We start from the raw sequence: 15644 nt of genomic DNA, 5'->3' as shown, positions 1-15644 counted from the left end.
CATAGTCCACACTACTGTGCTTTATAAGTAGTAGTGGAAGAAAGTGACATAAATGTGTTTCAAGGTCTTATGTCATGAGGTTGCCTGAAGTACCACCAAAATTATGAAACAAAGCAATTCACCAACACACACTACATGTCTCCATGCCAATGCAACTTGAAAAGGCACATAATAATGTTAAGGAAACAAGTAATAGCATGATAGGGAACACTGTGGGTGATTAAATATGCAGAACAAACAACCGTGAAGCTGCAAGAAAACACGATGTGTCTTAAGTCAGAAACAACAAAAACTGTAACTTTTCCTATACACATTGAAAGTAATGCTAGTTTCTAGTGTGGAACTGTCTTACATTCAGAATCATCTTCCATTACCATAAACATCGCAGTATGCTGGAAAAGTGAATTGTGTCATAAACTATTATAGCAAAAAAATTGGATTACCAGAGAAAATTTTCTTCATTCTTGAAATTTTCCACAACTGTCATTCCAGTCTTTGTTTCAAACTGAGTTTCATTTATAAGAACCAGTTTCTTAGATTATACAAACAGTATCTCTCGTGTGGCTTCAGCTTTCAGGACTACGCTGTGCCAATATGTGAAGACTTTTCAAACATTTTGGTAATCCATACAGTTGCTACATTTACAGTTAATGACTTTTGCCAGGGGGGATTAGCTCTTTTAGCTCTCGCAGAATGATCAGAGGAGTGGGATGCTAACCAATATGGAGTGAAGAGTGTGGTTAGTGAAAAGAAGGGATGAAAACTGTGCAGCATAGGTGAACTTGAAAAGAGGTAATCAAAATGTTCTGGTAACCAGGTGGTGCTGAGAAGAAGGGGAGAAATGATGATGGTGGTTGGTTGAGGCACTATGCTAAAAGCTGGAAGGTTGTGGGTTCAAGTCCCAATGAGGTCATTGGATTTTTTCAATCGACCAAATCCTTCCGGCCGCATTATGGCCCTGGGGTCACCTCAGCCTCTAACAGAGATGAGTACCAGGAATATTCATGGGGGTAAAGGGCGGCCAGCGCGTAGGGCTAACAACCTTGTCGCCATCTATGAGCTGATGGTCTAGAAAATGTGGGAACCTCAACATCTCACAGCCTGTTACGGTGATAACTTTACTTTTTTAATTGGTGGTGGGTCTGGAGGTGAAACCAGGCTCTACTTAGTCTACATCCATCTTCATAGTCAATGTTAAATGGATGTTTTGTTTTTCTGAAGGCTTCCCTGATAATGTAGGAATGAATGACTGGTTACTAGCTGTGACCTCTGTTCTGTTGAAGCTGGTGCCATTTACTGTCGCTGAGAAGTGTTTGGCTATCAATGATCACTAGTTCTCCAGTATAGCATCTCTGAAGTGTATTACAATATCCAGGTGGACATGCGGTGACCTGTTTGGCTGAGGTACATCTTGCTGCATCTTGTAAACTGCAGATTTTTGAGCCAGGAGTTGTTTGTCCTTGGAAGACAGGAAGCAGGATGGTTTTTGGACTGTGTGAATGCTTTTTCTTCTGCAGCCTGCATATACAATCAGTGGTGCCCATGAACGCATGGTGTACATGCTATATATATGAGGTGGTATCGGAAAGTTCAGGGACTGTTATTGCTGCAACTGCCTCGGTGAAAGAAGATGAGATGGGAGGCCAATACTTCTGCAAGCCTCTTGCATCAGCCTGCCAGGTGACCCCGTGCTGTGAACATGCACTGTTTTAACATGAGTGCATTTTCAACTTTGTGTTTTGTTTTGTCTGTGATGGATGGCAAAATCAAGCAATGTGTCTGCATTAAAGTGCATGAAGCTTGGTAAATCCACTACCAAAACCACTGAAATGCTTTGTGAGTTTTCTGAAGAACATTCTTTAAGCTGTACAGCGTTTATTTAATGGCATTCAAGTTCCAAGGTTGGTCGAGTGTCAGTTGAAGATGAACGTTCAGGGTGAACAAGAACCAGCAAAACAACAGAAAATGTTGAAAAAATTTGAGAATTCATCCATGAAGACCGTCACCGAACAATCCATGAGCTCACTGACACCGTTAGGATCAGTTATGGAGTTTGCCAGGAGATCTTAATGGAAAATTTAAATATGCACCACACTGCTTTTTCATCATGACATGCCAGCCACGTCCCTGAAAACTACAGAGTTCATGACTAACAATACCATCCTCCCTACTCACCTGACTTAGCCCCTTGTGATTTCGCTTTGTTTCCCAAACTGAAAAGGAAACTGAATGGATGACATTTTGAAACAGTGTCCAACATCCAAAGGGAATCACAAGCGGCACTCAACAGCATTAAGAAAAATGACTTCCATGGTGCTTCTGAAGCATGGAAAAAACAATGGGGTCACAGCAAACATTCCCAAGGAGATGGCACTGATAATTGAGCAAGTTAAGTCAGCATTTCTTTTTTGACCTAGTCCACGAACTTTCCGATAGAACCTTGTAGTCTCTCTTGACATCTGTATTGATGTATCTGGCCCTGGTCGTTCTGCTGATGTCCTCAAAGAAGTAGCCACTGGCTTGGAGAATGCATTTAACACGGTGTAGTTTGGCGACCCAGTCGGACTCATCACAGATTGATTCCGTTTATTACAGTGACAATGACAAATATTTCATGAGGCAGTGCATGGTGTAAAACTGCCTGCAGGTAAACACAGCAACAACTTTGACAGAACAGCTGTCATAGACAACATCAGGGAAGCCACTGTAATAGCGTTAACACCCCAATAACTTTAACTGTGAAGCTGGATACAGACTGAATAAAACCTGGCTTCACCTCTTCCCTCAAACCCAACAATCACTGAACTCCCTTTCATATCAATATGGCTGGGAGGAGAAGGGAAATATATAAAAATTCTTCCATCACCTGTTGTCCTACACATCAGGTCATTAAAAAAATACTGTTTTTCTTCATCTCTTCACAGGACCATCTGGTTCCCAGAACACTCTTCTCCATTAACCTCATGGTCACTGAAACATTTTTCACTTTTTTCAACTTCACCTGAACTCCATAACATTGTTTATTACTTATTTTCATTAACCACATAACTCTATATTTGTGAGCATCCTGTTCCTCTGTTCAGCCAATCATGGCTTCCTCTCTGACAAACTGCCAAAGGCAAGCGCTGCAAAACCCCCCCCCCCCTTCCTCAAGGTATTAACCCTGATGATGGCTTCCACAACGTTTCTTGACTTATTCAACAACCTTCAACATTCTACACAGCCTAATCTTGAAAGCTGAAGTCAACATTAAGCTCCAGCCATGAAAACTCAGGGACTAATATTTATTGTGTTGGAGCTGCATTCTGAATTGTTGTAGTAAAATGTTTACCAGTTCTCTTTTTATTGTATTGGGTAGAATAGCGTTTTAATCCAAGAAAGAAAAGACCATTATGGCAAGAATAAGGCTGTAATGCAGTGAAGCTGAGGTTAACTCTTTCTAAGAAACACAACTGAGTAGGTGTCTTCCCCCCCCCCACCCCATACTCACTTGAGGACAGAAACAGATGTACTTTCCGAAACATTGTTTTCTATTTTCTAGAATACTGGACAATGAACAATGTCCAAATACCCAGTAATTCTTAAATAATCTTCCAGATTTAACAGTATTCTAGCTTTCCTCTGTCCCTAACTAAAACAAGAATACCGACAATAACCATGATGCAGACAAACTGCAGACTTTAGAAAGCCTTACTTATCAATCATGGCTTCATGTAATGATTTATGTTTCAGTAATACATATATATTACTGATGCTTCATGATGATTTGCAGTACGTCACCTAACCCTGTTGCCTTCTGGACTGGTCTAGTATAGTGAGGCACACAAAATGATCTCAAAATTCTTTTCACTGGAAATGGCAAAGTATGTTACAGGGGAAGTTTGAATTGTGAGGATGAATGGTCTATTTCCCAGAGATTCCACTAGTGAACAAGAGATTACCTTTTTCTACGAAGAGAGTATATAGCACCAGATATGAGAATGCAGACAAAATGAGACGGACTTTCATGCAGAGAGCGAAAACAAAGAGTCTTGTGCAGCTTAGAGCTCAAGTATCATCAAACTGCTTGTAAACAGCTAACATTTATTACATACTAATTACTCTGTGGACTGAAAATAAAGATGATCTGCATAAGAATGAGAAAAAAAGAAGCCTTGTATGCATCAACAAAGTCCAAAATTCTGAAGACATAAATGCCCATGAAATATGTTTGAGTAAAATTACATTACAGATATCCCTGTAGCAATACTCCAGGGGGGGGGGCAACTACCAAAATATCATACTGTTTACATATGACAATGGCCTCTTCAAGATTACATAACTGAAAATCAGCATGACTATTAATCTCTTTCAGTCTGGAGGAAATAGAGAATAAAATGTCAGTACAGCAAACAAAGAGCATGTTGTCATGTGTATGAGTGTGACTACAGACAGGGTGTAGATTGGCAACTGGATTTATTGAACTATTACAGAACACAGCTACAAGTAACTATAGCACTATCACTAATTTGTACACTCTGCAAATCACTAAAGCACGCACTAAGTCTTTTAAGTCTGCTGTATCTTCACCAGTTGTCACGTGGTAATGGTTTTTAACACCAAAGATCTCTCAACTTCCATGCTTGTACCTTACTCGCTGGCAAATGTCTCATAACTAACTAAACTCTAGATATGTCCTGCTTATAACACCTTGGCATGGACCACATATGAAACGATGCTTCCAACTGTTCTACTGTTGCATCACACAGTTGTCGCATGGACCGGATAGAGAACAACATTTCTCAGTCCACTGGTGTTAAGAATCTGTTGTCTAGCAACAGGAGCTGTTTACAGTCATTACTTAGCAACAGGTCTACATGTTACAATACAGTTCTTAAAATTAAAATCACTTACCCTCTATTCTCTTCCCCTGATGTATGTCTTTTCTTGTGATTATTATTAGTGACTTTTGCTGACTGCTGATCAAACCTTTGCCTTCTTTGGCTGCTTTCAACTTTTGAACTGTTATTGTTATTACTGTTATTGGTATTTCCACTTCCACCAGACAACAATCCAAAATTATTACCTATAAACAAAAATTACAAATTCAAAAAACAGATTCCTAAGATATTACATGAGTGGAAACACTTAGCAAGTTAAGAGAATTGGAGGGGGGAGAGTGTGTGCAAGTGCATATCCACATAAAATCAGGTGTGTGTGTGTGGGTGTGAGGGGTGCAGTAAATGTTAAATTAAGACAGTTACAATGTATATATTTGTAATAGTAATATACAATTAAGTGACCACCTCTCTGGTCCAGTGGTCAGAGTTCCTGGTTACAGACCCTGAGGTCTGGGTTCGATTACCGGAGCTACCAGATTTTCTGAGAAGTAGTGGGCCTGGAACGGGGCCCACTCAACATCGTGAAGATAACTGAGGAGCTATTTCAAGGAAATGGTGGCTCCAGGTCTAGAAATCCGAAATTAATAGCTGTGGGGATTCATTGCACTGACCACGCGACACCCACTATCCAGTGAAGTTGGCACTAACTTCGCCGACAAGTGGCGGTCGCTTGGTCAGTATAGATGTTGATTTCATGGCTCATTCTACGTGATATAAGTCCTTCTTTGCTTCTTTTAGGTTACTGACAGTTGGCAGCATGTAACTCACTATCATTCATCAATGGGGATAGCAAAGGTTTCACTGCTGGTCCCAGCTGGGCCTGCAACAGAGCTCCAGTCATGGTACCTGTTCCTTTGAGAACATTTCTCCACTTACACCACTCCTTTGCTAACCTTCTTCTTTGTAGTCAGGCTGTCCACATGTGTTGAGACCTCTTCCAGTATCCTCCTCAGAGGACCCTTGTCATGAGTTGCTGTGAGTCTGACAGACATTTCATGACTGCAAAACAGTAACAGTAGAAGACCCAGTTTCTGAGCCCCTTCAAAACAGGGAAAGCCCCTTGGAGCACTGACAACTATGGCAGTTCAGTCACCGTTTTACATATATATATATATATATATATATATAACAGGGACAGGATGGTCCCCACGTGGTCCCAGCTAGACCCATACTCTAATTTTTCAGTTTTTAGACAGCAGACAGAAAGACAAGAGGTTCTGGACTGAACAGTAGCAAGCATTACCCAAATCTAATGTCCTCAATTTCCTCTTGAATCAAATTTTGATTTGTTACTGTCATTCCCAAATATTTGAACTATGCCACATTTTCAAAGAATCTGCAAGCTATCTTTACGTCCAAATTTTGCCCTGAATTCTGGTAAAGAGACAGCAATATATACTTAAAGTTTTCTCTGGATTTACTTCAAGACCAACCTCCTTATGGGCTCTGAATGAAGTTTCTATGTTTTTCTTTATGGTATCTATGTTATTTTCCAGTAGATTCATATCATCAATATAAACCAGCAGCTGATGTGTCCCATTTAATTTTAGTCCCACCTGGTTTTACTGGACATTCCTAATGGCATATTCTAAAGCAAAGTTGAAAAGCAGTGGTAATAAAGTGGTAGACCATTTCAGATAGTAAAATTAACAGACAAATCACAAAGTTAACGGAAAGTCCATCGAGTGTAACAATTTGTAGGTCACTTTTTATTATTATTTCTGCCTTACATGTTTTGGTTTGACACAACCATCATCAGAGGCACTTGCTACAATTATGGAAACACTGTCACTGTTTTTGATGTTCACAATTATGTTTGTCGTGTGGACGCTGCTATGATATGTTGATGTGTAAAAGCACAAAACATGCTAAGATAGTTGAGTATACTCTCAAGTTCTCACTTTTCATCCGAACTTATTTTTTAAGTTAAAACGCTAAAATGTTAAAATATTTGCTATAAATGCTGAACTCCTCCTTGTTAATTCATCCCGAAGATGGGAGACATCAGCTTGAGGTTGTATGGCTTATGGTTTGATGTGTTCCTGTGTGCTGTGTGAGGCAGAAATAATAATAAAAAGTGACCTACAAATTGTTACACTCGACGGACTTTCTATTAACTTTGTGATTGATAGTGTAACGGACCAAAATGAAACAATTTAAAATTAACAGACAAATGTTTACCTATACAGGCTACACATTTCATTTAAACACATTTTTATTTGCCTAACCAGTTTCATGGGTAACCCGAACTTAATAAGAATACTGTGCAATACTTCTCTCCTTACTCACTCATAGGCTTTCTTGAAGTCTATGAATAGCCAATGTACTGTCTCATTGTATTCCCATTTTTCCTCAATTATCTGATTAATGAAAAAAATTTGATCAATGTTATGTTGAAACACGCATTGACGAACCCTAATAATTTTGTGTGTGTATAGACTTAACCTCGAGAGAAGGGTTACACTTATTAAATCAATTTAATTCTACCTGATCTCAATTATTTAATTTCATCCATCAGACACATTCAAGATAAATTTTTGATGGCTCCTGATCTTGATACATGCCTTTCTCATACAGCTTTCAGTGGTACTTCATGAAAACTCTTAGCAAATCCTGACTTTGAAACAAATTTTTGTCTCTAACTTGCAAAGCTGTGGGCACAGTACAGTACTGAAATTCGTAGGGAAAAGACTTGTCTTCCATTTAGGTAAATACAGCAACGATTAGTTTTCTTTTAATAACAGAACTTCAGTTACGTTGTACAAACCATTATTGTTACTATTAGTTGTCAGGCCTGGTTGCAGTGAAGGCCATGCTTCTTTGTTACAAGATTGACTGCCCTGAATACAAGTTGTGGAACTTGAGTTTGAATTTGTACTGCTACAACCTGTACTACTGCTACCACTCTGATACACATTTTGACAACTGGAAATGCTGGAAGCAACAGCTGGAGGTGATGGTGTCGGTTTCCTGAAATACAAAACAATTACTGTATTTCTAGAATTCATTCCTCAGTCCTGTCTCATTATACAGATTATGCACATGTCTTAAAATTCATAGGGTTCATTAATTTCAATGAAGGTACAGCTAACAACTTTTGAAATTCACATTTATATATCTATGACTTCAAATTCATTTTCTTGGGGGTCAAAGTCTGTAGAATCTGTCACTCTATTTGAAAGTGAAATATTCTGCAATATAAACCTTTCAGTTGCATGATATACTTAAGAAAAATCAAGTCTTTAAGTTCAAAGACACATCCATGGAAATGTGAGTTTTAAAACTGTTACTACTGTCCTCTTGTCCATGAACACCCTGTCTTCTTCAGGCAGTAAACATTCTGCAGAAAAAAAGTAGTACATACCTAACTTGGTAGAGCAAAACCATTGCAGTGTTTCTTTACTTCTTCTGATAAACGTAATGACAAATGAACACCTCGGTTACCATTTTTAAAGATAATAAAAATTATAAAAAAATTCTGCTCCATCCAAAATGACATAACTGATACATATAAGAAGTTTCATTTATGAGACAATTTATTATGCAATTATGATATATATATACACACCAGCATGCATAAATCTACAAACACATACAAAGGTTCCTTCCTTCATTCATGGCATTAATTAAAGTTCGGTTTCTGTTATTTCTATAATAACATTCTGGATTTAATTTACAAGCCGTCTGATGTGATTGGATCATTTTTTTAAACTTTCTCTTAAAAAAATCATGCAAGATGGGCATCAAATATAAAATATTGGATATGAGATCCAATATTAATATCCTGTCAGATGTAAAAGTAGTATTTGTGTAGCTTGAAGAAGGGGTGCTTTAGAAATACAAGTTCTTTGGGCCAATGAATGCAGTAACTATTTTGGACTCAAATCCAAGCCTTGTCTGGATGCCAGTATATGTTCTGCTAGACATTCCTTTGTCCTGGCAACTGACACGGCTTCATACCACATCAGATTTTCAATATGGAAGATGGCTACTGATTAAGCCATCTGGAAGATCAACATCCATATGCTTAAGTAGAAGAGAGGACACTACTGTAACCGACCCACTGCTACGCAACTTATTTGAATGTAATTAACTTTATTAATTTGGAACTTAATTGTTCAAAATGAAATGCAACGAACAAGTGTAGTGAGACATAGGTCCATTCTTGTATGTAAGAGTTAGCGTCTTCCCACGCTTACAGCAGAAACAGGAGGACGCCCGTTGAGGATTTATTAGAGGAAAGTTACGTGAAAAAACAGCTAAAGAATTCTTCATGAATTCAATACTTGGCAGTTTGTGCATGCTGTAACTTAAAAAGAGTGAAGTTTGTATGATCCCACGCCATGCTTCACATTTGTCAAAATTCTGACAGAAATATGTTGGAGTCAGAAATCCTTAAACCCTTGTAAGCTTTAAATGGAGTGGAGGAATATCTAATTAAGATACTCCTATTTTTCAAATATAACCAATTACTAAAATTTAAGGGTGTGACAGAGCAGAGATGCTGAGGAAACAAGGACTTGAAGGTCCGAGTAGAAATCAGTTGTCGAAGTCAGTCACACACCGGCCCTTGAAGAAATCAGACGTCAAGGTTACACACAGGATCTCGCAGAAACAAGACATAAAAGTTACTGATTTGAAGTTGTATTAAGAAGTGGCTCAACAAGTGTTCAATAATATAATTCGTCTAAACTTGATATGTGCTTTTGTAGTTTGTGTTCATTTCTTGCTCCTCAGAGTTGTGGCCTGTTCAAGGCTCTGAGATAAAGAGACCCTCAGCTCTACCGAATCAACAACCTCACCTCCTTATAAATTAAATAACCCTGAGATAAAATTTAGTACAAGAAAGAAGTACCTACAAGTGCGACCAACGTGTGTGGGAGAGAGAAGATAATAATTGAGTTTAACAAATGGTAAGGCGAGAGGACTGTTAAAAAGGTGACTTCAAGAAGAGAAGAAGATAAGAGGACAGTAATACTACAACTAGAATCATCCTAAAAATTCCCACAACAGACTGAACAATGGCTACAACTGCCATACAAGGAAACTGGCCTTACCCTCAACCAATGGGCAACCCTCCTCCTACCATAAAACCATTCCCAACTTTCTTTCCATCACACTCCCACAAAAACAACCCTCAACAAGCAATTGTGTCTCCACCAATTTCCATGCTGCTCAACCCACAGTAAAGGAAGTTAACCTATACAGTGTGGTTGCATTTAACATGAATCTGAAATAGTGTGATATAAAAAAAATAATAAAGCCTCACTTTATGCATGAAGTTTGAAATAATGGGAATCCCAAAAAAATCAGCAAAAATCATGTGTGTTTCAAAATTTGTCTCGAATTATGCAGGGTCTTTAGAAATGTGTCCTTCCACAAAATGCAACTGTTGTGTGAGCAGTTGGGAATACTAAGTGATAATAGCCTTTTAGTGTCCTCTGTGTCATGAAAAGGGCTGTCTGACAAAAATTCTCCCTCCCACATTGTCAAAACAGACAATTCTCCTCCACATTCTATCTCTCCTTATGATACACAATTCATTTTCCTTCATTCCCACTCTTCAGTAACAGCAATTCCCCTCCTCTGTCAATGTTGCCTGACACACAGCAGAGAAGGTTAAGCAACATTATGTCTGGTAAGCACTTTGAACAGTGACCACTTGGGAACACCAGTGACTGACAGCTGCTTCATGAATTCTGTGGCCCTTGTACGACCCGTTTCACAACCACCTTTCCCTGTCCAATGTCCCCATTTGGCTGGATGAGGAACATATCCCCCACATTCACCCCTATGGTTATATTGGAACAAGAACCAATATATTCACCAGTACTTATATATCCTACTCATTTCAATCCGGAAAATGGGGGCAGTACATACTATGAAACATTAGCAACACTCAGACCCACATGATGCAAAAACGCAACTGAAGTCTAAAACCAAAAGTACCTGCAAATTAAAGAACAAAGTATTTGGGAAGAACTCGTATGAACTTCACCTTGCCACTTACCCTCCTATCCCAGAAATTCTACAGTTCATCTCCTAAGGCTTGGCTTACCTATCTCTGCTGGCAGAACTGTGGTTATATGTATTGAGCAGCTGTTCATGCAGTTTCTTCTCATACTCTTGGTGTTTACCTTGCTGCATCTCTTCCTTTGTGAAACTTGCCTCTGCGTCTCCTACAATACAGCACCAATTTCTATTAAAGTATGAAAGACTGATCTGCATACTGGCCAAACACCTTTTCCTGAGTAAAATTTTGAAAAATTAAGTGCAGCCTATAGGTGCATAAATAAAGTACTTTGCACTGCCAACGTTTTTTCTTGATACGAAGTCTAATACTACATAAGGCTAACGTTGAAAGTGCACTACTGGTATACAGGATAAAATGGAACTTGTGCACAAGCTCTCCATAGAGGGAGTCTTTGTTAAAAATGCAATTTGAAGAAACTGCATAGCATATGCCCTGCAACATTTCGTTCTGCAGAATTGCACCACCATTAAATGGCACAAGCTATCAAATGGTCAAACCATGAGCACGTAGTAGTTACAATAGCCATTGAAAAGTGTCCATTCATTTCAAGGTAGACAGCAGTGTGTCACATGGCATTCTCTCAAACATGCCTTATAATTTTGCCATTTACCACTGCCACAGCTGCTTGGAATCCTACCACAAGATATTCAATAGTCCTGGGAGGGACCACATGTTCCTTCCGATGTCTCCATAGGGAAAGAATCCATCATGTCAGATCCAGGGACCACTGAGGCCCATGCAAATTACCCTTCATGTCCCATCAACTTTCCTCAATAAGTTGCATTCAACCACTGCCAGACATATCCCTCACAGTGGGTAGGAGCTCCATCATAGTGAAACCACAAACTTTGCCTCACATGTAGAAGCATATCTCCATGCAGCCCCAGTAGTAGTTTCCAGAAACCCACAATATTGCTCAGCAGTCAACCTGACAAGTAGCAGAAGAGGGCCCATGACAATGTTCCTGACAATTCCAACTCAAACACTGATACTGAAGTGGAATTCATACCCACATTCATGCATGAGGATTGTCTTGTGCCCAGAGGTGACTGCTGTCAACACACAGGTAAAATGTACTTTCTCTGTCTACAGAATGTTATGTAAAAAGAGCTCATCCACAGTGTGGTGTTGTAACCATTTGTAAAACTGCATCTATAGGGGACAATTATCCAGGAACTGGTGTGCTCTCCACGAGTAGTGGTATGGATGCAACTGATAACCATGAAGTATTTCGAGGACCTTTGGTTTGGATGGCCACAATTCTTGTGTGACATCATGTGAGCTTCTCTGTGACAATTACGGCATCTTCAATAACTGGTGTCCACAGAGCCCGAGGGCAACCTGCCTTCATATCATGCCGAGGGAATTACAATTCCTGTCACACGGAGATGCAGCTCCAAGTCTGGATGACACTGACCAGGATAACTGGCCCATATTCTTGTACGGCAGTACCAACTCGACTATTACAGGTTCCGACAGTTAACAGCATGTCACTGTATTCTTCATCACGTGGGTATTGTGACAAATACCATGATAGAGAAGTATGTTACACCGTTTGATGGTGACATATCTTGGAAACTAAGCTCTCAGGACCTATGCTGTACATTTTTAAATTGTTTTTAACAAAGCATCAAATTATGGAGGGCTTCTACATTAATTTAATATCACTTTGTACATTAATGAAATGTGGTACATTTAGCAATACACTACAGCAAATCATCTGTGTATATTTCGGATACATATACATCTCATATCTTACACCACAGCATGTTTTCTGTTTTTCTGCTCCCAAAATGGAGATGCATGTGGTATATAAATACAGTACTGAACAACACAGCAATAATTGACAAACTGAATATACTGTTGTGCGTTTCCTAGGCAACGCAACAAGAAATTGTGTGGGTTTTAGATATGAACGAATATCTTATTGGACAATCACTCTTTACACTCATAAATACAATTACAGTAGAACTTGGTTATAACGTCATCAAAGGGACCTAAAAATAGTGTCGTTATAAACGAATGTCGTTGTAACTGAAATGGGCACTTCCACAGTAGCCTTATGTTAGTCACGTAAAAATCTACCAAAAACCGAGTTAAAATGTTGCATTTTTTAGTGAATACATAGTTAAGTACAGACTAACGTAACATTAACGTGGAATTGCCCAAATGTGTAATATCAAAGACATATTACAGCGCTTTTCACTGACAATACACACCGCACTAATACTGTATATTAAAGGTAGGCCTACTCACCAAATTACAGTAGATTACATCAATTGTTGTGCCTTACTGTACCTAGATACGAGTACAGTAATCAGTTATCTTCATCTGTTTCCTGTTACTTGCCCAATACACACTTTCTAAATTACGTTCAATGTCCATATCAGAGAAATTCAGGAATGAAAATGACGTTACATACGAGGTTGATGCATTTGTGCATGTCGTACTAAGCAAGGTATAAAAACAGTTGCTTTATGACGAATTAGTTCGTACCATTGAATATTTGACACAATAGACAAGGTGTCGCAGAAACTGATGTTGCTATAACCAAGTTTTACTGTATTTGCACTTATAACATCTTCAGACATTTCCTTTTCAATATTATACACTCTCACACTGCTAATCTCAGTGAAGTGTCTTCTGCTCTGCTTGGAGCTCAACTGTCCTTAGCTCTCGTTGGCTAAAACTCTACTGGTCTCGTCGGATACGAACTTGCTTCTGCTCTAGTCGGATACAAACTCTACTGGTCCCTTGTTGGATAAGAACTGGTCTCTTGCTGAAGTTGGACTGTTATAACCTGAATAGCGAACACCTTGTCGAAGGGTTCGGTTTCTCCCCCTGCTATGCAATGAATCTCTTGTTGCCATAAGAATACATTATTCACACTGCTATGCAAACGATTTTCTTGTTCCCACGGGAAGACATGTTTACTGTCTCAAAACAATTCACTGTTTATCTAATGCTAGCGCAGTGTTAGGTTCTCTTCTTCTTCAAGTGGTTTCCTAGGTAGCATGCTTTCTCGCTGCCTGCTGCATAACGATGGATGTCTTCTAGTCCAGCTTAAAGGCAGCAGGTCACAATATACACAGAAAGTTTATAAGTTTTTGCAGCAGAATAGTTACCATTTTAACTTAACACATAAGCATGCTTCATACAGATTGAAATGACTCACCCAAGTCATGCAAGTACATGCAGTCTGGCTTGGGACATGGTTGGTTCTTCATGAAATGAGAGCAGTATTTTGTTGTTCCCAATGAGGTTTTGATAGTCCGTCCATCAACCGAGATGTTATTCACTGCCTGTATTGCCCGCAAAGCATCATCAGCCTTGTGATATGTTACATAGGCACTTGCACTGGGACCCTGCAACATGAATACAATTAGTACCATATAAAGACCTATGTTCACAGCATCCTCAAGTCTCTTACTAGTCACATTATGAATTTTTATGAACAAGTCAGCAGATCTATAAACTGGTGCTTCAGAAAGAAACCTGTTCTATTATCCCACCTGTAGGGGGGGGGGGTTTAAATCCCAGCCCCTAACCCAGTGTGGAAGGAGTTTCCACTGGGGATTTAAATTCAGACTTGTCAAATAATGCTGACTCCAAAACTAACAACAATTCTGTCATTTCCTAGTCATCAGAATCAAAATTACTACCTTATAACTTTGCAGACCGGTGGCATATATTTATGCCCAGCGTTTTTAAATGTGGCAGACCAGTGGCATATTATTATGATTTTAGGACACGTTATGTTGAAACACACTATACCTTGCACTGGTGCCAGGCAGACGCATGACTGGTGCATGACAGACCTCTTGAATGTTTGCTTCGTAGTCAGTAACATGACCCCACTGTTTTCCTTTCCCACTCCAAAAGAAAATGCCTTTGTTCATCTTCCAGCTGTGTGCACCAGGCACGAAGTGACTAGTGCAAAATGGATCAAGGTCGCAAGAGGTTGAGATCTAAGCGTTTTCTTGGAGAACAAGAAATATCTGACTTGTTCTCCGATGAGCTATCTGACGCCCCTTGTGAGTCTGCTAGTGATAGCGACTCACAACCTGATAGTGAGTGTGGCAGGGATGAACAAAAAATTGTGGCCACAAACAGTGAAAGTGACAGTAGCTCCGACGAAAGTGCGGGTAGCAACACTGCGGAGACAGCCACGTGGGGAAAAGTAGACAAAACACCTGCTTTGGGACAGTTTACTGGAAATCCAGGGGTGAAACAAATTCCATTGGACCCAAATCCACAATTCACAATTCGACCATGGTTGATGTTCAAAGGAGACATGGACAGGTAGAGAAACCTGTTTGTATTTCCAAGTATATTATGTTTATGAAGAGAGCTGATAGAGCTGATCAGTACCTGGCCTATTATTCTCTTCCTTGGAAAACAGTAAAGTGGACAAAGAAAGTTGCCTTGTGGCCTATAAATTATGCCATTTTCAATTCATTTTTGGTTTTCAAAAATCTAAACCATCATTCAAAATTGAAATACAAGGCATTTCTGCTGAATGTAGCAGCAACAAAGCCACTACATCTCTGTTTGCTATTAAAACACTCAACTGAGGTTAATTTTCTCATTTGACCAGCAGAAGTCTGTATGAGTTACCTTAAAACTTTGTCAATCAAATAACTATTTTCTGTAATGTCATTAGAAGAGTGACAGTGAATCTAGCTATATGTGTCTTCATGCAGTGAATGTGAGACCAAGCGTTGAAAATA

The 15644-nt window shown here is 39.2% G+C and overlaps 1 protein-coding gene across 4 annotated transcripts in view; it reads right to left on the bottom strand.

Annotated features, from left to right (window-relative positions):
• Positions 1–15644, bottom strand: part of LOC111872058 (GATA zinc finger domain-containing protein 14) — a 53810-nt gene that overhangs the window by 20799 nt on the left and 17367 nt on the right. For all 4 annotated transcript variants that reach the window (XM_023865563.2, XM_023865566.2, XM_023865564.2 and 1 more), the window contains exons 5-8: positions 14090–14279; positions 10939–11059; positions 7648–7850; positions 4894–5065 (exon numbers count right to left, since the gene is read on the bottom strand). In XM_023865563.2, coding sequence (XP_023721331.1) covers positions 4894–5065; positions 7648–7850; positions 10939–11059; positions 14090–14279 — 686 coding nt within the window. The remainder of the gene's footprint in view (positions 1–4893; positions 5066–7647; positions 7851–10938; positions 11060–14089; positions 14280–15644) is intronic.

Source organism: Cryptotermes secundus, unplaced genomic scaffold (genome assembly GCF_002891405.2).
Source record: "Cryptotermes secundus unplaced genomic scaffold, Csec_1.0 scaffold162, whole genome shotgun sequence".
Taxonomy (NCBI): Eukaryota; Metazoa; Arthropoda; class Insecta; order Blattodea; family Kalotermitidae; genus Cryptotermes; species Cryptotermes secundus.
Note: the sequence above shows the minus strand (reverse complement) of the source record. Positions and strands in the feature narration are given on the sequence as shown.